The sequence below is a fragment of the Larimichthys crocea genome, chromosome XVIII, assembly GCF_000972845.2.
Source record: "Larimichthys crocea isolate SSNF chromosome XVIII, L_crocea_2.0, whole genome shotgun sequence".
NCBI classification, from domain to species: domain Eukaryota; kingdom Metazoa; phylum Chordata; class Actinopteri; family Sciaenidae; genus Larimichthys; species Larimichthys crocea.
Genome location: NC_040028.1, coordinates 19255788 through 19268664, shown reverse-complemented (window position 1 = coordinate 19268664; position 12877 = coordinate 19255788). Strand labels below are relative to the sequence as shown.

Here is a 12877-nt window from a genome sequence, read left to right as displayed (position 1 = left end):
ATAACTCACCGTGTGTCACGATACATCAGCGCGATATTAGACTTCGAAGACGCTTCGGGTCTGAAGTGTCGCTTTGACAAAATTACTCACAGAGTTTCCAAATCACCAGGGTTGGTTATATTAAGTCAATTACATTTTTACAATTGTGAGCGAGGGATGGTTAATTTAGTTTGACCCAAGAGCCTCCCTCCACACACACACACACACACACACACACACTCACTCCCCCAGATAGCAGATGGATGGAGACGAGTGACCACAGGCGTGAGGGAGTGTGTGTCTGAGTGTGTGTGAGCCCGCTGGATTAGTCTTCATTTGGCGCCTCTGTCATAAGGGAGAGGAAGAGCGAACGCTGGCGTGGCGGAGTAAAGAAAACACACACAGGGTCAGTCGAACACACACAAACCCGAGCGCGCACTATTAACCTCCCCCTCCCCTCCCCCCAGCTCATCAACTTTATTTTGCAATCTTCCCTCAGAACCATTAGAATACCCTGAAGAAATGACTTTCCAATTAAAGGGGATCTAGAAGAAGAAGAAGGCTTTTTTCTTTTTCTTTTTTTTTTATCTCCGTCTCCTGGAGTTCTTTATTCCAATAATTTAAATTGGAATTGATTTTTCAATTTACCCGCTGACTGCTACGGACACAGAGCGCGGGGCCAAATAGAGCTTTGGTTCCCCGGCACATTTGTCATGACAGCGTGCTACATGTAGATTTGCACCGTCCTCCTAAATAGTAATATATATTTCCTCCTGTGAAGACAATCAGCGCCGGACAACACGTCGCTTTATTAGTCTGATTTCTCTCTAATTAGCCCGGGGAGCCATTTTTATTCATTCCTGCAAACAAACACGTTAAAGTTCAGTCATGATCTTCACACTTCCTTTTTTTATCAGACAGATTTAGCGTTTACGGGGCGCTCAGGCCAAACTTTACTATTACGCAGCGTTTCCCACGTGCTCTCAGGAGGCGGCAGGAAACAGTAGTCTGTCCCAGGCAATGGGAGCTCGGGCCTCACATGTTTAAGTTTGACAAACTACGCCTATGAACTCCGCAACAACAGCAGCTCCAGCTGCGTTCTAATGAGCATTTATTGTGTTCTCTACTGCAGCGAGCGCTTCGCGAGGAGCCCCGGCTTCAAAGCCCGGCCGCATTCTACTCGAGCTGTTTTACAGATGCGTCTAGAAATCCGAGGCCGTTCTTCTGTGGACGAATGGTTCTGTCTTTTGCTCCTGACAGCTGCGCGGGCTTGTTGTTCGCTCTCTCCTGAGTTGTTTTAATAAAGTTGTGCTGCAGGAGTAGTGAGGGAAGATTAATGGACGCACAGGAAGTGTGGCAGTTGTGAGAGGATGCAGGACAGAGCGGGCCAGCAGCCATCTGTTCCCTCTCCTTTACAGCTCTCTTAATGGAGAAGCAAACCAAACAACATGGATCTGAGCCCTGCAGACAGACACACATGCACACACATGCACACGCACACACACCTCAGTTGCACACAGCTAAACACAAAACATCACTTTATGTGACAGAGATGAGAGCTAGGCTTTTGTCATTGTATTCCCCCTTGTTGGATGTGTGTGTGCACATATGCGTGTGTGTGTCTGTGTGTGTGTTTCTCTGTGTGTGTGTGTGTGCTCTTTTTCTTTTTTTTTCTACCTTTCAGCGAAATAAAGTTGGGCGTGAGCCACGGCTGTGAGATTTAGATGAAAGACACAGCCTGGATGGAACGTGATTAAGAGATATGTTCTTGAGGCAAAACAGGACTTGGCATTTGCTGAGACAAAACCTAATCAAATTAAAGCAAAAAAACACGGGGCCCATTGTTGTGGAGTGTGTTCTGCGCTCGTGTCACGTCTGAAATGAAACAGTGTAAAATAGATACGGGGGCTCTGTGTGTGTGTCTGCGCTGCATCACCGACACACACTGCTTTTATTCACATCTACACGCGAGGCACTGACTAATGACGGCCGTGCCCAATGATGCCTAAAGCGCTTTATAGAGCTGTCTGGGTTGTAAAAAATGTTTAATATGATGGAGCTGAATGGCTCGCTGAAAGAGTATTATTGTTTACAAGTTATTGTTTTAGATTAATTCACTCAGCAGAATTGTTAAATTCTCGATCTAACAGGCACCTCAGCCCTCGCGCCGCCGTCACCCCGTGAGTTCTCGGAGTCTGCGGCGGCGCTCCGTATTTATTATTAGCTTCTAATGAAATGTATAAGTCCGACTGTTTCTCATTTTGTTTGTTTGGAAGGAACGCAGGCCGTGTCACGTTAAATGACAACATGCATCGTCTTCCCTCTTCCTCCCAGTGAAGACATCTGTACGACATGATGAAGTTTCCTCTCTGAGTATCAATCCTGTAATTGAGCTCAGGGAGAGGAGACGTGATGTGCACACAGAGGAAGTGAAAGGCCTCTCTCTCTCTCTCTCTCTCTCCATCCCTTCTTCTCTCCCTCTCTCACCACACACACAACGCTGTGTCCTCCTTTTTTTTCCCCTCCTCCCTCCCTCCCTCTTCCTCTCTCTACCTGCTTTTACATTAAATTTGTCAGTCAGCTCTCTTTAGATGCACATCAGCTGAAATGAGTGCATTAGCATGAGCTGCCATAATATCACTCAGCGTTCAGAGGGCGGGCTCGCACAATGGCCCGGGCCTCGGCAGAGAAAGAAGAGAAGAGAAGAGGGACACAAGTGGAATGTCGTAACAGCAGCAGCGGCGTCGACGTCCTCTCCTCGCTCTGCTCTCACGATACCGTCGGATCATGAGGAACCTTGAAGTGAGACCGGATTAAATATTAACACAAACCTGACGCAGTCCCCAGCGGAGCTCCCGACTTCTCCAACTTCACATGATACAATTAAAAAACATTCCCCCACATGCACCGAGCGGGAACACTTGTCAAGAAACATGCCGCTTTACACACTTAAAATAAATCTCTCATACTAATCTATGGAGAACCTGACAGGGAGGAGGCCAAGGTTTCCATGCAGGCACTTAGCTGAGTAGAGAGTTGGAAAACACACACACACACACACACACATAGAGAAAGATGAGGGCCTTACATTATTTATATGTGCTAATGGTGGCTCTCTTTCTGTGTGTGAAGCAGCTACAGGACAATCTGCTAAAATCGACACACAGCTGTAATCAAGGCCGTACGTTCCCTCTCCTTCTCCTGTGCTCGGGTCAATTGGAGCCAGTTTAGCAGCATTTGAAACTCTTGCAGTAGATTATCTCCTTTTAATGGAGATTGCGATCGCCAAAGGAAAAAGATTACCTCTGCAGACTAAATATGTGCGTGGAAAAAGAAAAACCTCACACGGCTCATGAAGATATCACTGCACATCCAACACAGATAAGAACAATAGCTCATGTGCTTAACCTAGTTTTGTCCACAAAAGGAATCCATTAGTCTTATTGTGCAGCCCTTAAGCTCGGCGTCACAGGGGGGAACCCACTGTTGCGCTGCTACATCCACGCACATGTGCCTCTCATTTCCTATGGCAGTCCAGAAGTATCCTTCAACATCCTATTGTAAAGTTTACCAGGGGAGAGGTTGGTGTATTAAAGTGCCCTGAGAGAAACGCTAAATGATGTAAACGCAGGCAGCTGCTGGCTGCTAATGCCGTACAGTAGACGAGGAGGCCCAGGCGAGGCGGGATGTGTACAGTATCTATATAACGTTATAGGCTCGCTTTCATGTCCTCGTGCGCTCTAATGGGAACAATATGAAGACTAATGGTATAGTAAAAGTGCAGGGAACAGAACTGCAAACCAAAACATCATCCTGCTCTGCTGCTTCAAACACAACAACACGTCTGTACAGTGTAAATGCAAAACGTGGAAATATGACAGCGTTATTTATCCAGGAGTCTTGTGGTGACACGTGAGTTTTGGCGCTGCCCCTCCATTAACACCACCCGCCATGTTCCACATATGATCATTCGAATCGGGTTAAGGGCAATGACAGAGCATGAGCTACGTCACCCAGCGCCGCTTTGAAGCTGAAACTGGATGTTGGCGGTGTGCGATGCTGCATATTTTGGTATCGATCCGATACCAAGTAAATACGGGCCAGTATCACCGATACCGATACTTTTCAATAAAAAAGGTGGATGCGTGATTGAATTGCTGAATCTTAATTCATTTTCATGACCTTTTTGAGATGTTTCCTTTTTTATTATTAGATAGTTAAAACCCAGGACAGAATCCGGACAAAGTTTTATAATTAAATAGAAAATGCGCGTCTTAAGTTGCGCCGTCACGCGCGACATCTAAACACAAGAGGGTGGAAGGACACAGGAGCGGCGAGTCCGGCGACCTGGCTGTTTCCTCTTTGCCGAAACTGCAGCATTGGAAACAAGAGCGGAACTTAAAGTAAAGAATCGATCTCACCAGGCTAGTATCGATCCGATACCGACTTGGTATCGATACTATCGATATTTGGATACTGGATGTGGATGTGCTGCTTCTTGCACCTTGCACCGGCGAATCTAAAAATCCGTAAAGACGCGGATCAGCAGCGAACCTGAGACGCCGTCATGGTGCCGTTATCGAACATTGACATGCTACAGTTGTCATGAACGTGGAAATTAGCTACAGAGACCAAAACTGTTTTTTGTACCAGGCTGTAAACATGTTTATTTCTGCTGTCTAACATGGGGACTTATGGAGACTGACTCACTTCTGGAGCCAGCCTCAGGTGGACGTTAGAGGAACTGCAGCTTTTTAGCACTTCTGCATCGACTTGGTCAAGTTTGGTTCATTAGCTAACGATCACAGAGCCTTTTCAACACTTTTATCTGGATGTTCTGCTTTGACTTTAATCAGTCTTAACCCTCGGTTATTAATTTTCAGATATAAAAAGATGAAAAGACACTTTTAGATATCTGTTCGTTTAAGCTCTGTTCACTGCTAACTAGTTTTTTCGAGCACCGTCAGTGTTAGAGGTGTTACAGCTGACTCAAGATGTGTGAACTTTAATTATAATCTATATTGTGTCTATCTGTACACACACCTCCTGTTTACTGCTGCGGCACGTTTCGTTTTTTAACATTCAGAAACAGCGTGACGCGTAAATGAACACAACACAAACTGCAGAGGAACACGTTTTTTTTTAAATCGTGATAAAGATAAATAGTCCAACAAAGCGCTATTTAGAAAAACAAATACAGCCACGCTGCCTCTGATCATCATTTGATAGTGTGCTGACATGCAAACTCTATTAAGCTGTCTTCAAATATGCAAAAATGATATGATTTTACAATGATTACATATTCACTTCCCCAGCTGGCTGGCTCCAAGCGTCTCCATTTGTCATCGACTATTGTGTCCAATTATATGATTAGCTTTGAACACTCCAGCACTTCGAGAGCTCTCGTGTGTTCTGCCGCGGAGAGTGATTCACAAACAAAGTCATTACAACATGTATTCACACATATCAAATAACAAAACAGATGGCCAGTGCGCTCGCCGCCTGATTTGTTTTCCACACGAGTGCTAAGAAAAAAAAAAAAAAAAAAGTATTTTGTGCGAGCTGTGTTTAATGCTGACTGTTTTTATTCCCAAAGAAGAGCAGCTGGCTGTCGCGCTGTTAGATCAGCTCCTATGAAAGACAATCTTGTTTTCATTAATTTCTCTACAACAAAGGCACTTGTTGGGAAGATTTAGAATTACAGCGGGTAAAGCTTCCGGATAATTCATCACAGGGACTTGACAGGAAACTTAATTGTTTTAAATGCCAGTTGCTGTGAGCAGCGTGGCTGGTTTTTCTTTGATGCCTAACAGGTGGGACAGATAGATGACTCTCTGATGTTTCATTTGACCTTTGACCTCTCCGTTATAAATCCACTTGTAGTCTAAACCGGGCCAATAAACCTATCATCGTGTGATGAACCGCACTTCCCAGAATTCCACGTGAGATGGAAATCTTGTAGCCTAAACGGCGTAAATCTAACCGTGACCCTGAAGTCTGGACACCTCTCGACCTTTGAACCGCGCCCAAACCGGCAAAGAACCATCGTCTAACCTTTAACTAACCAACCCGAGTGAGAGCCAGCACCTCTTTACGACGCTCTTTATTGGATTGTGTTTGCGATTGATCATCCATACGATAACTGCTATGGTGCATGTGGTTACACCACAGGGTGCCTCGGCTGTCTAATTGCATGAGACACTACGTAGTTACTCAGCTACACTGACTCACTGTCTAATCCGGTTAAGACCGTGTCGGCGTGACAGACACACTAACTTGATTATTTTAGCAATTGGAAACAGCAAATCAATTCTTAGCCTGGGTTGATGTTTGTGAAGGACACCGGACTCCTTCATTTAAACATTCAGAACGCTCTAACTCATCACTCGTCTGTCACTTGAGGAATAAACTGAGGATAAACTGCAGGATTTCTGCGGCGTTAAAGTTTCCCTGTGCAGGTTTTTTCCTCTTTTCAGGTTAAGGTTGCTTTAAATCTAGTAAATAGCCGCGCTTGACATCTCTCGAGGATGTTACTGTAAATGCACTTTAAGTGACTGAATCATTTAACATCTAATCAATACGATTCGCATTGCACCATAAACACACTTCAGTCTGATTCGTGGCCGAGGAAGCAGTTATGACTGTAGTTAACAACTTCTCTGCGACGAGGCGGGATGAAAAGTGCAAAATATATACATATATATAGATAAAGAAGAAGTTTGAGTCAGAGATGTAGCAGTTTCCACTTCAGAGGTACAGACAGCACCGGTTTGTCTTGCTCTTGGCAGGTAGATGGGATCTAGCTGTGCCATGCTGCCATCACCTGGTCGGTATGTTTACAGCAGCGTGTGTGTGTGTGTGTGTGTGTGTGAATGTTCTAATTATTGCCCTGTATCGAGTGGCTCGGCTTTGACACCACAAATACGACAGGGAAAGTTTATCTGCAGCCCGTGTGCATGACATCATGCAGCAGTCGAAGGCGTGAGGTGCCTCAGACGTGAAGTCTGCAAAGATCCTGCAGCCACCGAACGAAAAGCTGCAGTTAGAAACCCACCGTCGCTTCCTGTACGTCTCCCCCACACGCAGCAAGCCAGGTCACCTTTATAGATGTTGGCTGACAAGGCCGAGAAGAGCTCGGGTGTTTGTGCTGTGTACTAATAAAGCAAACACTGCGATACTGTAAGCTGTGTTTTGTTTAATGATTAGAAGCTTTATTCATGCCTGCATGTATCACACCTGAGCCGCGGATCCCCGTGCTTTGTCTGCCGGAGCAAAGATGCACAGAAAACATCTCAAGTCTCATGGGTGAGTCAATCAGCTCTGAACACAGATGTTTTTGCCACAACAGCAGCACTCCATACTGTGAGTGTAAATTACACCTTGGAAATTAATTGCAAGTTTTGATCCTTTTGATAACGAACCATGTACACAGTGATGCATTCAGTGTTACATTGTGCACAGTACGCTGCGTCGTCTACGTGAAGACTTTGATGGCTCGGTTTCATATCATGGCGCTGGTCACGTTGCTCATTGATCGGACGCTGCCCGTGTGTGTGTGCCTGCTCTTGCGTCTCACGCTCCTCAGATAGTTCCTGTACAGGATCACGCTGATCACCCTGTCCTGGAACTGCTTGGAGACGATGTAGTAGAGAATGATATCCAACACTGTGCTCAGGTTCATCAGGAACGTGGTGAAGACCGCCCACGTGCTGAACCCGCCATCTTCACCTTTCCCCAGCAGGCGGATCACCAGGCACACGTGGAAAGGCACGAAACACACCAACATCTGAATGATCAGCGTGATGATGATCCGGATGGACTTCTGCTTCACTTTTGGTTTGAGCTTCGAGGTGCGGCCGTGGACCAGATTGTCCACGATCACGATGTAGCAGCCAATCATGATGCATATGGGAAGCAGGAAGAAGAAGATGAGTCGCACAAAGTTCACGGGGTTGTCGTGGCGCATGTAGATGATGTCTTGCATCTTGATGCAGGTGGTGTAGTTGGAGATGCGGTCGGGGTCTTTCTCAGAGAAGAGCAGGGGCACGGTGGAGCCCAGAGTCATGAGCCACACCCCGACACTCGCCACCACGGCCTTCGGGACGTTCCTCAGCTCTTTGCCGTGCTTCGGCTGCACGATGGCCATGTAGCGGTCGGCGCTGATCAGAGCGAACAGCCACAGAGCCATGCAGGGGTAGAAGATGGTGAGAGCCGAGCTGACCCTGCAGAAGATATCTCCAAAGGGCCAGTAGTCCTGGTGGTGGTAGACCATCCTGAAGGGAAGCAGCAGGATGAAGGTGAGGTCCACCACCGCCACGTTTATCATGTAGATGGTGACGGAGTTCATCTTCTTGGTGGTGAGGGCAAACACCCACAAAGCTGTGAAGTTCACTATGACTCCTATGCCGAACACGAAGCAGTAGAAGATCAGGCCTGCCATGCGGTACTCCACCGGGCCCTGCTCCGGCCTCGCGGCATCAGACTCCAGGGACATGTTGGAGACGTTTAGATCCAACTTCATTCTGAAACTTAGAAAACACAGCAAGATGTTTCCATTCTTCTCTCATCGTGAAACCGATTCAGTCTAAGATCAGCTGCAGGAATATTACATCAAAGCTATAAAATGGATTCTCTAATTCCCATTTTGACCAAAATGATGCTTGATTTGAAACGCAGCTTACCTTCGAACATCATGTAGAAGTTATCCCTCCACGAGTCCACGAGTTTGAAATCTAAGAAACAAGCAAACATTATAACACATTCAAAAGTTCTGTGTGTGTTTGAGAGAGAGAAAAAAAAACGACGTGTCGGTTGAATAAACGAGAAGCTGCTTCTGAATGCACACACTTCTTTTTTTTTTTTACAGCCTTCTGCTTGATCATTTGAATAGTTATTCTTAAAAGCGGTGCAGCTGTGCCGTGAAAGGAAGGAAGACAAACAGAACGCGTCGGTCTCGATGTGTGATAGCGTAATTAAAAACGACATAAACAAGCAAACAAATAGCAAAAATATATATATAAATAAATATATATATCAGACTAGAGAGAATGGAGCTATTGTAGTCGTCTGCGGTCGGGTGAAACATGGAAGTGAAATTCAGATAGTGTGACTGATAGTAAATCATGTGACCTGATTTTTTTTTCCACTGTCCTGTCTGTACATGGCGTCTTGAATCTTAAAATCAGGGAACAGATTAACGTAAAGCAAGTGAGTTAAACAAGTAAGATGAGTGACTGACATCAGTTAAAGCGCTCACACACACACACACACACACACACACACACCAAGTGACTATAAAACACATCTGCCAAAATGACTTCCCTCTCTCTCTGTCTCTGTCTCTGTCTCTAAAGGTCAAACAGATCAGGTAGCCCTCGCCTGAACAATAAAAAACTGCACTTACCACAGAAATCACACAAACATCTTGACAAGCTCTGCGCCAACAGGTTTATGAAGTGGCACGGCCGATTTATCTGAGCGCTCAGCCAAAAACAGGGAAGTGGACGCTTTTCTGAAACAGGGTAACGTGTGACGAGACTACAGCACAATGTAAAGCCCCCTCCATCACTTCCTGTGTAAGACTTTCTGGTACTTTAGATTCCTTTACTGTATCTACGTAGTTGGAACACAAAGGGCTACAGCTTTCCACAGTCTGCAATTACACCCCCTTAAAGAAAATGATGTGCCATTAGAAGTGGGAGTGTGTTTGGCAGGCAGAGAGATGGCAGATTTAGGGCGAGTTATTGATTGGAAAAGTGGGGTCTGTCACAGCACATTAGTTCTCAGGGGAGTAATCCACAGCAGGTTGCTGTGAGAAGCATCTGCTGCTGGAGAGAAGTAATTAAAAACAGGATGTTGAGGCAGTTGCCATATAAACAGGAAATAAGACGGTGGTAATAGACACTTCACGCTGATGCTGTGAGATGGTTTTACACCACGTCGACTTAATGGATGCAAAGCGCATACCTCAGGTGAAAAGCTCAAGGTCAGGCCGGACCTGGACTGAATACAGATTAGTGTGTGTGATTAATGTGTGTGTGTGTGTGTGAGCTGGTAACAACTTTGAATTAGGACGTTTGGCTCAGAGAACGATCTAAACTTCTTCCCCCTTCCCTCCTAACTGCTACTTTCCACTCCCATAATGCAGCGGAGTGAAGCTGAAAATAAATCACACTTTCCCACGACTTAACATTTCCTCTTTTTTTCTGTGTGTGTGTGTGAACTTCTGTCTGTGTTCACTATTTTTTTTATCGCAGTGTTTATAGGAAGCCGGCTCATTCAGTCTAATTTTTATTCCTGGGAAATAATTATCTATCCGCTTGTCCTCTCGATGTGTCTTAAAAATCTCACAGCAGATGGTACTTTGTGTTCATTGCAATATGTTGTTATGACAACAGTCTGTGTGATGTTTTCCTCTCTTTGATACTTGTCATGCGGTTGCCTCAGCAGTCTTCCACTTCATAATAAATGCCTGATCTTTATTGTTTATCATAAACAGTCACAGATATACATTCAGACGTCACATGCTGTCTTTGTGTTTTCACGCTCTGCTGTCTGTGATTAAAATAAAAGATGCTGAGACTGTGAGTTTATTGAAAAAATAAAAAGATGAAGTGATGCTACATCTGTGAATATGTCTCTGTGATATACTGTGAAGAGCGTCAGCTCTTTACCCTGGTTTATACTGCCCTCTAGAGCAGGAATGTGATCACTACAATGTGCTCTGAGGTTTCATTATTCATTTATTATTGTGCAAGTAAGACTGGCCTAACATGATGCATGACATTTTCTATCTGTGGCGGTTATTGCAGAACTTAAAGCTGCAAAACCAACAAGTCCACTTCATTTGAAGTCTTTCCAAACTGACTTTATATTTTCATTGTGCAAATAGCATAGCATTGTAACATTATTTTAATTGTTCTGTTGCTATGTGTCCTTGTCTTCATCACTGCTTAAATTCAAAAGTGTCGTACGCAGTGTGTGTTTACTTATTTTATATCATACATACATTATCTGTAACCGCTTATCCTCACTAGGGTCACGGGGGGCTGGAGACTTTCCCAGCTGACATTGGGCGAGAGGCGGGGTAACACCCTGGACAAGTCACCGGTTCATCACAGGGCACGTAGAGACCTACGGGCATTTTAGAGACACCGGTTAACCTGTTAATGTCTTTGGACTGTGGGAGGAAGCCGGAGTACCCGGAGAGAACCCACACCGACATGGAGAGAACATGCAAAGTCACCACCACCACTGCACCACCGTGCTGCCCTTATTTTATCATTCTGTATTTTATTGCTGCCTTATTTAATGTTATTTTATTTAATGCATCAAACAAGACAACAAGATATTACTTTGAGTTTTAATGGTTTTATGTTGTGCTGTCTTTTACTGCGTTCTTAAATCTTATTTATCCTGTTTGTCACTTTGTAAACTCTGTTTTTAAAAGGTGCTATATGAATAAAGTTATTATTATTGTATCATTAAAAGTTAAAGGTGAGATATAAAAACACTCATCTCCTGAATAATAATGTGTGTGATGTATGTTTCCACTCGCAGCAGGAAGGTTCCTGGTTCAAACCCCGGCTGGTCTGTGCGGAGGTCGCATGTTCTCCCCGTGTCTGCGTGGGTTCTCTCCGGGTACTCCGGCTTCCTCCGCCGTAGGCGTGTGAATGTGAGCCTGTGAGTTATGTTTCCTGTTTTATTTTGTAGTTCTCGCCTGTCTGTGTCTTATATTTCTACTTCTTGTCTTTGTTTTCACCTGATTAGTTTCACCTGTGTCGAGTTGTCCTTCCTGGTTATTTCGTTTTCTTTGTTTCGTGTCTGAAGGTGTCCGTTACCTGTGTGCTCTCCTATGTTCCCCTTTTCTTTACTAGTTCTGGATTTTGTTTCGTGGATTCTCATTTGTAGACTGCCAGCTGCTTTGACTTTGTTTTGTGTTTCACCCTTTGTGAACCTGGTAAGATATTAGAGTTTCTTCTCTCCAGCAACTGTGAAATATTGTTCATTTCAAAAGTTGGACACGAGTTTAGGACTTGACACAAGATGTGACAAAGTCTGCAGTATGTTTGGAGCACGACCGACTCGTACACGCATTAAACTCAGATTTCAGGTGAAAACAGAGAAACTTTCCGCTGGTTTCCGCAGATGAAGATAAAAACATGAAAACAGCTGTCATCATTCTGCACAATGCAGATCAAAGCTTTGAGTGGAGGCGTAAGTCGAAGAAAGTTCAGAGAAAGTTATTCAGATCAAGACTGCACAACTCATTTTCTGGAAAATACATCATATCACTGATGTTATCTGATTACTTAAATATTCATACTGTATCTTGACGTCAGAGATTCCCACGTTAGAAACATCATGTTAAGTTCTCCGACGACGCTCCCGCCCCATCCAATTACAACAGACACTTTCCGTTAATCCCCAAAGAAGTCGGGCGATAGAGAAAAAACAGGAACGATGAAGCAGATGGCAATTATATGTGTGAAATACAGTGTTCACTGCAAAACAAGTAGCTAGACAATTAGCAGGGGACGTGTTCAAAAGTGTAAAATAAAGCATGTAATGCAGATAAATAATAACACTTCTTAAATGTTACAGATTTTAGTCTTTCAATTTCCACAGAAACAGATTGAAGGTGAAGTGTGTGTGTTTGTGTGTGTGGGTGTGATCTCAGATCTGCTGTACAGACCAGGGGAATCACTGCAAACATTTCCTGTAACTAACAATTACTTTCAGTATTGACTAATCTGCTGATTATTTTTGAATCCATTAACCGTGAACTGTTAAAGATGCTGATCACATTTCACCTGAAGATAAAGGTAAAACTCCCTCCTCTCTCTTCCCGTTTAAATGTATTCTTTTATAAATGATCTTTCCTTTACTGTACGAGCAT

The 12877-nt window shown here is 44.4% G+C and overlaps 1 protein-coding gene across 1 annotated transcript; it reads right to left on the bottom strand.

Moving 5' to 3' along the window:
- Positions 1 to 5108: 5108 nt before the first annotated feature.
- Positions 5109 to 9535, bottom strand: gpr18 (G protein-coupled receptor 18). Its single transcript, XM_010734009.3, has 3 exons — positions 9383 to 9535; positions 8661 to 8711; positions 5109 to 8507 (listed from the first exon to the last, which is right to left on the bottom strand). Exon 3 carries the CDS (start codon positions 8498 to 8500, stop codon positions 7481 to 7483), a length of 1020 nt encoding a protein of 339 aa, XP_010732311.2. The 5' UTR covers positions 8501 to 8507; positions 8661 to 8711; positions 9383 to 9535; the 3' UTR covers positions 5109 to 7480.
- Positions 9536 to 12877: the final 3342 nt, after the last annotated feature.

Excerpts from the sequence above, each read along its gene's own strand:
- gpr18 (XM_010734009.3), bottom strand. The coding sequence starts at position 8,500 with ATGAAGTTGGATCTAAACGTCTCCAACATGTCCCTGGAGTCTGATGCC.